Here is a 12,863-nt window from a genome sequence, read left to right as displayed (position 1 = left end):
ACGCTGATCTTTCCCTTCCTTTGCTTCCTCAGTTGGGGATCACTGGACTTTGGGATGGAATGGTGGTACTATTTGTTTTGACAATTGGCTTTTCTTTTCTTTTCTTTTCTTTTTTTTGCATTTAGCAAAATGCCTTTACAGCGCATAACGTGACGGCACCCGGTCCTTCAGGCATCCGCGTCCAGCCAGGACTTTTGTCGACCGCCTAGGCCAGGGTGGGATCGGAACTCACGGAAAGTCCTTTCCGTCACTAACACCACAACAGGGGAGTGCCCCCAGTCCCCAGTGAGCATCTGTACACATCCCTGCGTTTACCCACCTGCGTAACGAGTATAATCAAAACTGGTGGATTTGCAGACACACCTTGTTTTTTAAAAAATGCGAGAACACAGATACACTGTCCGGACTTTGGGCAGAAAAACAACACGGGTTTATTTTAAGGTAAGTACAACAATGAAGACCACGTAAGACAAACACAGGTGAAGTTAAATTTTTAAAGGTTTTTTTTTTTCTTTTGGGAATGCTCAGGGAGGAATCTACTATACAAAACCATCACACTTTGTAAGTAAAAAGTATCAGATACTTGACTCCTTTAGCCGCCAACGACAACGACAACAAAATAAATTATTTCCTTGTTTTGTAAAAGACCTACCGCCGGGAAAAAATTTATGTCTGTTAAGTGTACTGGGGGGGGGGAGGGGATGTAAAAACCCCACTGTAGGCGTCTTAAATTTTCACTTTGGCAGTTAGAAATGGTTAGGCAAGATGAAAACTTATCCAGTGAACTCAACTTTAAATATTATATTAATGGCTCTGAACAGCAACAACACAATAGCCTGATTACAAATCCACACGTTTGTACAGCGCGGTTAGAGAAACTTAAAATTACACACAGCACATACTAATCTATAGAGACTTCCATAGGCCTATGGAGATCTCTACAGAGAGTCACTAGGGGGTCGCTCCGGGATTTGGTCCGTAACTTAATTTTTGGAAACCCCTGCTGGAGCGGTGAGGGCGACCATCCTGGAGGGCTGGGAGGGGGGCTCAAAACTCAGTACTCATCTCGCTGGGCCGCGTCCCTTTTACCGGGGGCTTCTTTCAGGATGTGGGACACGGGGCAGCGAATTAAAATTACCTGCAGCTTCCCAGGGGGCTGAGGCTGGCGCGCGCTCTCTGCTCCTGGGTCTGAGGACAAGGCCGGTGGGCGCACGTGGGCTCTTCCTGCGTCGGTGCAGCCCGAGCCGAGGGGTCGCGCGCGGGCCGCGCGGGTCAGTACTTGGTGCAGTCGTAGGAGTAGGGCGCGGCGTGGCGGTAGAGGGCCGCCGGGGACCGATAGGGCAGCTGGCAGCTCGCGTGGGTGCCCACCTGCGGCTCCCCCAGGGCCGAGCTCTCCATCCCCAGCCGGTGGGAGCTGAACATCTCCCGGACGTTGGGGAAAGTCTGCTGCTGGGCCGCGAACGTGTGGCCCGGGAGGGGGTTGAGGTCCCCGCCGTGATTGAGATACCAGGAGGCCGCCTGGGCCGCGGCGGGAGCCCCGGGCTGGGGCGCCGGCGGGGGCTGGGGCTGGGGCGGCGGCGGCGGCGGCGCCTGCGGGTGGTGGTGGCCGTGGTGCGGGTGGTGGTGGCCCGCGGCGGCGAGCGCGCCCTCCTGGCCCGCGGCGAGGTTGAGCGCGCTCAGGGGCGACGCGGGGCCGCCCGGGGGGTCCGAGAGCGCCTCGTCGAGCGCGGGCGCGACGCACATGTGCGCGGGCCGCTCGGCGCCGGTGTAGAGGCTCATGGCGCGCACGCTGCACTGGTAGCCGGCGGCGCCCGCGGCCTCCAGGCCCTGCGCGCACGGCTGGCCGTAGGCGGCGGGCGGCGCGGCCGCGTAGGGCAGCGCCAGCGGCGGCACCACCAGGCCCGCGCGCGCCGACGCGGGGCTCAGCTCGCCGCCCGGCGGCGACGTGCGCAGCGTCATGATGTTCTCCACGCTGAAGCCGGGCAGCCCGTTGGGCGCGCCCGCGTGGTGCTCGGGCAGCGAGCCGTCGGGGGAGCCCGCGGGCGTGGAGGCGGCGCTGCGCGGGCTGCCCTGCAGCGCGCCCTCGGGGCTCAGCGTCTCCACCTTGGTGATGACCGGCAGCGCGGGCGACGCCGCCTCGCTCTTGATCACCACCTTCTTCTCGGCCTCCTTGGGGGCGTCCGCTAGGGGGGGCGCGGCCGGGGCGCCCTTGGCCGCCGCCGGGGGCGGCTCCTGCAGGTGGGCCCGCTCCTCCTTCTCCTTGGGCACGTCCTTCTTCTTGAAGCGCCGGCGGCGCCGCAGGAAGCTGCCGTTCTCGAACATGTTGTAGGAGTCCGGGTCCAGCGTCCAGTAGCTGCCCTTGCCGGGCTTCTTGTCGTCGCGGGGCACCTTGACGAAGCACTCGTTGAGCGAGAGGTTGTGGCGGATGCTGTTCTGCCAGCCCTGCTTGTTCTCGCGGTAGAAGGGGAAGCGGTCCATGATGAACTGGTAGATGCCGTTGAGCGTGATCCTCTTCTCGGGCGCGCTCTGGATGGCCATGGTGATGAGCGCGATGTAGCTGTAGGGCGGCTTCACCAGGTCCTTGGGCGCCGCGGGCGCGGGGTGGTGGGGGTAGGGCGCGTAGGGGCGGCCGGCGCCCGCGCCGTACTGCTCGGGGTGGCCGGGGTAGACGCCCACGGGGCCGGCCATGCCGCCGTAGCCGCCCGCCGCGCGGTAGTAGCTCTGCTCGCTCAGGTAGGGCACCACCCCCAGGGCGTTGGGGTCGGACACGGAGTAGCGCGCCTGCATGCTGCGTCCGGCACGGCTCGCCGCCGCCTGCGCGCGCGGACCGCGGGGCAGGCCCTGCGAGGGCGAGAGGGAGCGAGGCGGCGGCGCGGGGGTGCGGGGCGGGGGGCCCCGGGCGCCGGGGAGCCTGGCGCGCGAGGCCGGGGAGGCGCCCGCCTGCGCGCGGAGCAGGGGCGCTCGGCTGTCAGCGGACCGGGCGGGTCGGCATCCTGGAGGGCGCGCCCCGGCGAGCGCCGCGCCGGCCCCCGCTCGCCCGCTCGCCCGCTTGCTCTCGGGCCCGGAGGGAGGGTGGCGGCCGGGGCGCGCGGCCGGGGACGCCGCGGCGGGGACGCCACGCGCGCCGCGGACCGAGACCGGCGCCCGCGTCCGCGCGGGCAGCGGGAAGGCGGCTGCCCCGCGCCCCCAGCGAAGAGGCGGCCCCGAGGGTCGGCGAGCCGGGGTCCAGAGCGGCTGCCCCGCCGCGCCCGGAAAAAAGAGGCGAAGTCCCTTTTAGGGATTGGGAAAAGTTTCAAAAGTCTCCTTGCCGAAAGCAACTTTTTACTTTCGTCCGGCCACGCCCCCTCCGGGGACTTTGCACCAATAACCCGGCAGCTGCGGGGAGCTGGCACCAATCAGGGCGGGGGGCGCCGGAATCCGGCGGCTCTAAGACCCAGCGCCGCGGAGCCAGACTCCGGCAGTTCAGCCTCCACTTGAAAAGACTTTTTAAAAAAAAAAAAAGAGTGATCGCTTATTAAAATTTATTCTAGTGTCACATTTTGGCTAATGGGCCCACATGCCCGGGCGTGGGGGCGGGGAGGGGGAGAAGCCCATGCTCCTGGGCGGGTGAAGTGAATTCGAAATATGAAATCGAATTGATGAATGTAGCCCAATATCTCCCCAAAGACCTTAGAAGTAGCAAAGACCCCGGGACTATTTTTCTTATTAATGAGTGATGAGGCGAATCATTAGATTTCCCAATTAGGGGGGCCCAGGTGTGATGGATTCAAAGCGCGTGCGCGGGGCTGGGATGCCAGGGGCTTCCGCGGGCTGCTGTCATCATCTACGCCAGTAATTAATCTGCGGAGTGTGCAGGTTCGGGGCGTCGGGAGGAGCCCGTAGCCGTTTGGAGGCAAATGACAGAGGCCGGATGAAAGTCCCCCCCCCGCCCCCGCGGAGGGGCGCAAGGGGGTGTCGGGGGGGCAGCGATTCCCGGGGGGGTTTAGCCTCCGCGCGCGCGGTGGCTTCGGCGCGTCGCCCGCGGCACCGCTTGCCGTTTTGTCGGGTTCGGGGGAAATCGGGCGGCGTCGCCCGCTCATCTCCCCGCTTCCCCGGCCGCGTAGACGCTCGCGGGCCCCCGTCTGCGGCTTCGCAGCGTCTCTCCCTTTTCCCCGGAGGTAAAGTCCCTTGACAACCGCCTCCCGCGCTCCCCGGAGACGGGACAAAGCGGCCGGCCGGCGGCCCGGGGGGGGGGGGGGGCGGGGGGGCGCAGGGCAGGGCGGGCTCGGGGCGCGGACGACGCCCCCGGCCCCCCGCCCGCCCCCCGCCCGCGGCTCGCCCTGCGCGTGATGTTCGTCTGGTTGGCGTCTGATCCGGTGATCTGGGCACCGGGGCTCCGTGGGAGGAAGGGGTGAGCGATCCCCAAAGGTCATGGCCCCCCCAGAGCGCCTACAGTCCAGATCCTGACCCGGAGCGACTCGAGGTCGTCGCCCTTTCCTCTGGGCACCCCGCAAAGTGAGCTTATTCGTGGGCTGAATATTTGTGTCTCCACCACCTCGGGCCATCGGATCGAGCTTACCCGCTTCCCCTTGAAGGGGAAGGACTCGCGAGAAGGGCTAAAGGCCGGTCAGAATTCTTCTGGAAGCCGCCCCCCGGTTGCGGGGGGAAGAGCAGAGAGGAAGCGTGTGCGGTTTCGCCCCCACCCCACCCCTCTTCCGACGCCGCTCCCTCGGCTCCCAGGAAGGGGGTGCGAGCGAATGCAGGGGTGCCGGCTTCGGAGGTGAGAGAAGGCGTGGAGAGGGCCCTTTCCTTCAACAGAGGAACAGAAGAAAGGTATTACGTGCGTCACCCATAAACGGTGATCCCTCCTGATAAACCCAAAATCAGAGGCAAAGTGCAAACCAGGTTCCTAGTTCCTTGACTGGTCCTACTTCTGAAACACCGTATTTTTTATGCGCGCTCTGAGTCTTTCTCTGACTCAATTTTTTTTTTTTTTTTTTTGCAACGAAGTAAAATAAAGTTTCCCAGCCCTCCGCTCACAGGTGAACGATTTGAGTGTTCCCCAGCCCACTTTCCCCAATAATGCCTTTTATTTTTTAATATCTTCAGCTCCAACTTATAAAGATTATATATATCTCTTCCTCCCGGACTGCCAAGCAGGCACCCCGATTTCTCACGATTTTACCAGAAATGCAAACTATTGATCAAGAAACACTCCTCAGTCTGTAGGCTTCCTGGAGAAATATTATTCACTCTGCTTTTGTGAGGTGCTTTAAAAAAAAAAAAAAAGCCTTATCACAGCACAGGGCAAAACCCAAAATAACTGTGGACCGTGGAAAATAGATTCAAAAATGGCAACTTCTGTCTGAGTTTGTATTTACAAGCGTGTCCAGGTTGAAAATAATGTCGTCTGGAAAGCACTTGGTTGAGCGGCCAAAATTATTATATTCCCCCCCCACCCCACCCCCAAAAGCAGGATTGGGAGGAAAGAAATCCTTATAATCCAGATAGAAAAGGTGAGAGAGACATTTTCCTTTGCCCGGGAGTTAGGTTTCTTCTCGCTCAGTAGGGCTCCGGGGGGGATGTTTGCACAGGTTAACAACACCCACACACCTGGACTTTGCAAACAGCATATTTCCGATCTTTTCTTTAAGCTGCCAGGGTATTTTGGGTTGGGGGCTTCTAATTCACTGCTGATTGCTTCCCCTCCTGATGCTGGAGTCGCGGAGCCCAGGGTGCAATCGGTCCCCCAGGGAGCCGTGCGTGTTACCAGAATGATGAGCGACGATGACGGCCGGAGATAGTCCGGTCACCCCCCCCCCCCCGTCCCCACCCCCTCCCTCCCTCCCGCACCTGGTCGCGGCGGGCCTGGGGTGTTGGCGCCATCTGAAGGCCAACCGGGGAACTACTCTGGAGAAGCAAAAAGAAACTCGGGCGCTCCGGTCGCCATGTAGGTGCTGCCACCGCGTGGACGCCCGTGAGCACTGCACGGCGGGAAGAAAAGCCTTCAAACACCAGTGAAGTCCGAGAGAAGCTGAAAGTGAAGCTGCGTGTGGCGCGTCGTTTAAGAAAAAGCAAAACATTTTCCATAGCTATGCAAGGCGTCAAGAACACGATCTGCGGGAAAACAAAATGTCTTGGAAGTTTCTCAGGAGCCAGAAAGCCTCTCTCGGGAGATTCCCTGAGGTTTTGAGCAAATAAAAGCCTCTGCCTCTCAGGTGGCTGCAAGTCTAAGAATTGCCGCCCGCACCCCCACCCCAGGGCCGCTGAACAAACTGCTTGTTCCTCTGTGTCTCCTCATGACAGCCATTCTCCTGCCCAAGGTGTGGCGCAGATCTCAGGGGATTCATCAGAAACAACGTTTGCACGGGACTGTGTGAGGGTGGCGTTGGCTTTAAGCAGAGCGAAAGTCCGAAGTACGTCTGCAGCTTCTGCTTCTGGGGCACGACAGGTAAGTCAAAGAGGCCACAAGCAAAAGGAGATTGTGCCTTCTCTGTTTCCAAGATATTTGTCCCAGGGCCCTTCCAAACTCTCCCCTTGGGCTCATGACACACCTTGGGTTTTCAGGCAAGGGACCTAAGAGAGGGCCCAGGCTTCCAAAATCGGCCTGGGACCTGCGGAGCCCCTGGGATGAGCAGATTCAACGCTGCTGCTTAAGAACCCATTGTCCTCCGGCTCCTCGCAATTATCGTGTTTTTCGGGACCGCAGGCGTGTCCCTGATGAAAACTCTCTGAGCCCATTTCACCGAGAGAGGCCTTTCTCAGAAGTGGAACCCGTATGACGTTGTGAAAGGCACAGAGTGACAGGAGAGACGGCCATCCTTGGTTGAAAGACGAAAGAAGACAGACAGCTAAATGCAGCCCTTGGTCCTGAATGGAGGAAGCGTCAAACGCAAATAAAGAAGCGACAGTTTTGAGAGTACCCGGGGACATTTGGTCTGGAGTGTGCATGTTAGAGAATAATCTTGTACCGGGGTTAAAATTCGCGAGTGCGGGGGCGCCTGGGTGGCTTAGTCGGTTAAGTGTCCGACTTTCGCTTAGGTCATGATCTCGCGGTTCGTGGGTTCGGGCCCCGCGTCGGGCTCTGTGCTGACTGCCAGCTCTGAGCCTGGAGCCTGTTTCAGTCTGTGACTCACTCTCTCTCTGACCCTCCCCTGCTCACGCTGTCTCTCTCTCTCTCTTCTAGAAATAAATAAAACATTTAAAAAAAAATTTTTAAATTCACGAGTGCGATCACCGCACGCGGTCGGGCAAGAACACGTCCTTGTTTCTGGAAGGTACGCGTCAAAATGTTTAGGGTTGGTGTCGTCGTTTCTGCAAGCTGCACGACACTGAACTGCGGGCGGGGGCGGGGGAGAAGGGAGACGGGGAGGCCCGTGTGGAATGTCAAGTCCGGCAAAATCTCCAACCTACGGTGCGGCGCGTGGGCATTCATCACTGGTCTTGCACCTTTCGTTTTTCAGAATGAAAAAAAATGGGGGAAAAACACGTCTGTTACTCTGAAAGTTTAAAGAGGAACGTGCCACAAAGCAAACGTCTTTCCGCTGAGGGAATTGCAAAACGTAGCGTAGGGACCAACTTGGCCCTGGTGCCCCTTCTCCTTGCGCTCTGGACGTTTCTGAAAACTAATCGGCAGCCGTGGGCTTCATCACATCACCTTGTGGTCGTTATATTTAAAAGAAAAAAAAAAGCTGATTCTCTCAGGAGCCTTTTCTGCCTGATAAGTCAAGCACTGCTGTAATCAGTGCAAAGATGCAAGCAATCCAGTAGAGCCTTCTAGATGTTTTCCACACAGGATATTACAGGCACACGTGTGGGGTGCCAGGGGTGGGGGGGGCTCAGTATGTTAAGTGCCCAACATGGGCTCAGGTCCTGATCTCGCAGTTTGTGAGTTGCAGCCCCGCGTCGGGCTCTGTGCCGACAGCTGGGAGCCTGGAGCTGCTTCGGATTCTGAGTCTCCCCCTCTCTCTGCCCGTCCCCTGCTTGTGCTCACTCGCTCTCTCTCTCTCTCTCTCTCTCTCAAAAATAAAAATTTAAAGCTATACATGTGTTTCTCCCCAAAGGAAGCCGTGGCGTGCTTCTCCGCAAGTCCTACACAGTTGCCTTGGCCAGATTGCCGGGGAACTGGTTTGCCTGTGGGTCTGTCTGTCGCTGAGGCTGGCGCGGCCTCGGTGACAACCATCCCCAGTCTCAGCGACTTCCTGTCGAGCCAGGCCCAGCCTGGCAGCAGCTCTGCTCCTCCGAGTCCCTCGAGGGCCTGGGTTGTCGAGGGCGACCTCTCCTACCAGCTCGGCCCCGGGATGAAGAAGTGCCAGAGCCCTGGGTCGCTTTCCTCCGCAGCTCGTTGGCCAGAGCCGGTCGCCCAGGGACCGGGAGGCTGACGCCCGGCGCCCTGGCCGGTGGGCGGAGCCAGCGCTTGCGAGCGGCCTTACCTGCGGGGCTCAGGTCCTGCCTCTCTGGGCAGGTGGTGGCTGCGGCCTTCCTGTGCGCAGTCCCTGTGGCTGCCGTGACACCGTGGCGCCTAATAGGTGCATGAGAATGTTTGTCGAATGAATGTAGGACTTTTGCAAGACGTTTCTGCCTACTGCATCGGAGACAATTTAATGTGTGCCTACTATGTGCTAGACGATCCGAGCGTGACAGCTCCTTGAACCCTCCTTTGGGGCGGGTACTATTAGTCTCACCACTTTACAAGTGAGGTGGGCGCAGTCTAGAGGCCTCAGGCCTTGTAACTGTCAGGTGACAGGACTGAGTCTCTGACCCTGTCACTTTGGCATTAGTCAGGGCTTTGGAAGTCAGAGGGGGCTAAAAAGTTAAACTAGAAGCTTCTATGTGAATATAAAAACAGTCTAAACGGAAACATATGGATGTATAATTTTATAACTCTATATACACTGTGAAGTGTATGCACAGAGGCATGACTTCTGAACACACGTGACTCAATGTCCCTGAAATTTGAGCTTTCTGTATCACCAACTGGAAACCCTGTCATGAACCCTGTGGGGTAAATAGACTCATTATCGGAGCGTGTGAAAAGGGGACTGTTCTGGGAGGTGCAGACAGGGCTTCGATGGTGTGGACGAGGGCAGGGAGAGAGAGGGGAGACGGCGGTTTGTTTTCACCTATGGGGTGGCTGTTCTGAGCCCCAGGGAGTAAGCCAGACTGGGATCACAGTGCAGGGCAGCTTCGAGCAGAGCCTCAAAGTGACCGCGGGTCTCTCAGTGGCAATGGCCGGGGTAGGCCCCAGGGGTCCTCTAAAGAGCTGAACAGAGTCCGGGGTGCAAGGGAGTCTGACCACGGCTGGCACTGGATGCTCTCCACCCTTTAGGAAACTCATGAGAGCAAAGAACGTTCCCCTGCCGGACCCCAGCCTTTGCACATGGGTGTCCACACCGGAGACTCCTAATGCCAGACCAGCCTGAACCCTCCACAGGGCCTTTGCACGTGCTGTTCCTTTTGCCTGGGTCCCTGGCCCTCAGTTCCTTGCTGTCTTGCTGCTTCATCTGAGACCTCCTCCCATCTGCCTCCTCCGTCCCTCACCCCACCCCCATCCTGATTCGCTTCCCGCCATCTGTCGTCTGGCTCGCCCCCAGTGCTGGGACGTGAGCAGCAGGTGAGCCGGCCTGGCCTGTCCTGGGCACCCGCTGCACCCCACACCCTTCTGCTCTGCCCGGCCCAGACTCCACGCTCCAGGACTGTAAGCTCAATGAGTGGATGCCACCTCAGGCTTCAGGAACAGCTGGTCCTTCCTGCCGTGACCACGACCACGGGCCACGCCCCCAGTTAGTGGTGGGAGCCCAGGACCCAATGCCAGTAGTTACTGGCGCCTATTCGAGGCCGAGGCTGCCCAGGGAGCGGGGAAGCAAATACTCCAAGGCTCACGGAAGGGCTCACGGGCTGAAACTTCTGTTTTGGCAAAACATACACAGACCTTTTTAGTTATTAGCCTATTAAACAATCCTACATCCATTAAGAATTAGACGCAGCTTCCAAATAACTGTGTAACCCTGAAGCGCATATTCAAGGGAGCAGGGCAGGGGGTCTGTCCTTTGCGCTGTGACAGACGGGGCAGGTGACTGGCTCTCTGGGGATCCAAATATGACGGAAACTCACAGAGTCGACGAACCCCGCGTATCCCGGAAAAGCAGGCTCTGCTGTGTTTCTCCTCCGTGAGGACGGCTGTGATCTTCTGCCTCCCTGCTCTGTGTGTAAAGATGGTAGTAAGTTTACTCAGGAGAAGCCGGCTGGTTCCGTGCACGAGGGGCCGGTTCAAAACAAGACCCAAGCGGGCCCCGGGTTGTCCCTGCGGCAGCCGCGTGTGTGTGTCGCATTAGCATCTGGGTTCACCAGAGGATGCCCGAGCTCCGAGCGGGCCCGACTCCGCCCTCCGGGTCCCCAGCTCCCTGAGGAGGCTGGTTTAGACCCAGCGCCTTGAAGTAACGCCTCTGAGTCCGCTGCTCCCCGCCAGGGACGCAGCGTCGTCGCGTGATGGCCGATCCCCACTTGGATGCCGCAGTTTCTCTGCGCCCCACCCTTCCCTCCTGCTGGCCACCGGGCCAATTTGGGGTGCGGGAGGGCATTCCTGGGGTGGAAAGACACCAACAAAAGCAGGAAGGAGAAGGGCCGGGGGGGTTGACAGAGATGAAGTCTGGCTGACGGAGGAGGCTGAGTGGCAGGTGACCCCAGCAGGCCTGGGGGGCTGGCTGAGAAGTGCCCTGGGGAGCCAGGTCTCAGCTGGAAGGCACGCAGGGGGGTGCAGGTGCAGGGCGGGCAAGACGGGGGCCAGTGGGGGGGGGACCAGAGAGGAAGGAGGAGGAGGGAGGGAGGGGGAGGGAGGGGGGAGGGGGAGGGGGGCCACAGACCCCGGGAGAGGACAGAATAGGGAGACAGGAGCCGTGTGCAGTCTGAATTGTGTGACACACCTTGGGCCCGGGCAGCGGCAGCAGGGCGTCCCCGTGACACTTGGGGCGCCCTCACCTCGCCTTGGTAGCACGTCCGGTGAAACGCCAGATGCTGATGGACAGCCTCCCGGGACCCCAGGATGGGAGAGAGCACGGAGCAGAGCCAGATAACAGAGGGACGCCTGAGGGGGAGGGAACCTTCTAGCACCCCAGGAGCCTTCATTATGATTAGAATTAGTTCCGGGTTGGGTTTTTTTTTTTTTTTTGAGCGCTTTCAGAGCTGTGTGTGTACGTGCCTGTGGTATGTGCCAGGGGTGGGGAGGTCAGGCACAGAATGTGGCATTTAGTCTGTACCTGTGACGTTTAGGGGCTGGACGGCTGGCGTTTCAGAAGCGCACGCGGGGAGAGGTCCGGCTGTCAGCGCCCGGCACCACAGGTGACTCCCTGGACCCCACCCCTGAGCTTCTCTTGTCTAACACGATGGTTGGGGGCAACGACCACGTGCTTGCTGCGGGCTGGCTGTGCTCAGACTCCGGGGGAACCAGCCCGCTCTGACCCCCCCCATTCTAATGGAGGAATCCCTTCCCCCACGTTTCACAGGAAAGGGAACAGAACCCCAGAGAGGTGAGCGAATTGCTCAAAGTCACACAGCTCGGTGATCCATGGCCAAGCTCTTCATGCTCTCGCCTTTTTCACTATGTGTCCCTTCTGGCCGGGGGTCGTGAGGACACATGAGGAAAAGCCGTCCAAGCTATGAAACCCTCCCATGAACCCGCACACCCTGGGAGCAGCTGAGGCGCCCTCCGGTAGCTGGCAGCTGAGTAAACCGTGTTCTGTCCAGAAGAGGGAATGATATTCAGCACTCAAAAGAAAAGAGCTACCAAGCCTGAAAAGATCTGAAAGAACCTTAAATGCATATTACTGAGGGACAAGAGGCCATCTGGAAAGGCTACAGATCTAGGATCCTGCCTCTGTGACCTTCTGGAAAAGGCACAATATGGAGATGGTAAAATGCCAGTGTTTGGCAAGGACGAGGGGGAGGGGGAATAAATGGGTACGGCAGGGAATTTGGGGGGGATGGTGAGGCCATTCTGCGCGATACCGCAATGATGGATGCACGTTTATCCGTGTGTCCAAACCCACAGAATGCCCACCGCCAAGAACGTCCCCTAATGCCAGCTGTGGACCTGCGTGTGCCTTAGGTGGGGCTGCTCCTGTGTGACAAAATCACACAGACTGGGCCGCTTAAACAAGCCTTTGTTTCTCACAGGTAAGTCCGAGTCTCGAGGCTGGTCAGTCCAAGATCAAGGGTAAGAGCAGATTGGTGTCTGGTGAGAGCCCGCTTCCAGGTTCACGGATGCCCATCTTCTTTCTGTGGCCTCCCACGGCGGCAGGGGTGAGGGAACTCTCTGGGGTCCCCTTCATAAGGGCACTGATCCCACCAAGAAGGCTCTGCTTTCATGACCTGCCCCCTCCCAAAGGCTCTACCTACTACAGCCATCACATTGGGCATCGGGCTTCAACATATGAATGGGGGGGAGCACAGACATTCAGTCTATGGGATGACGATGAGTCAGAGGTGATGGAGATGAAGGTGTTGCCATGCTGTGGAGTCCTGGGGGGGCCGTGGAGGGAGGTGGGGGGCTGTGTATGGGAACTCTCTGTACCTTTGGCCCAACTGTGCTGTGAACCTAAAATGGCTCTATCAGGTCTATTTTTATTTTTTTAATTTTATTTTTTTTATTTATTTCTAGGAGAGAGAGAGAGAGAGAGAGAGACAGCGTGAGCAGGGGAGGGCCGGAGAGAGAGTCACAGACTGAAACAGGCTCCAGGCTCTGAGCTGGCAGTCAGCACAGAGCCCGACGCGGGGCCCGAACCCACGAACCGCGAGATCATGACCTAAGCGAAAGTCGGACGCTTAACCGACTAAGCCACCCAGGCGCCCCATCAGGTCTATTTTTAAAAACTCTCAAGTCCAGGTGC

At 58.9% G+C, this 12,863-nt stretch overlaps 1 protein-coding gene across 1 annotated transcript; it reads right to left on the bottom strand.

The window, feature by feature from the left end:
* Nucleotides 1-430: 430 nt before the first annotated feature.
* Nucleotides 431-2,797, bottom strand: FOXC2 (forkhead box C2). The gene has a single exon (XM_039227335.1). The coding sequence runs from the start codon at nucleotides 2,785-2,787 to the stop codon at nucleotides 1,273-1,275; it is 1,515 nt and encodes a 504-aa protein (XP_039083266.1). The 5' UTR covers nucleotides 2,788-2,797; the 3' UTR covers nucleotides 431-1,272.
* Nucleotides 2,798-12,863: the final 10,066 nt, after the last annotated feature.

Source organism: Hyaena hyaena, unplaced genomic scaffold (assembly GCF_003009895.1).
Source record: "Hyaena hyaena isolate Hyena2069 unplaced genomic scaffold, ASM300989v1 scaffold_1, whole genome shotgun sequence".
NCBI lineage: Eukaryota > Metazoa > Chordata > Mammalia > Carnivora > Hyaenidae > Hyaena > Hyaena hyaena.
This window is presented reverse-complemented; position numbering and strand designations above follow the sequence as displayed.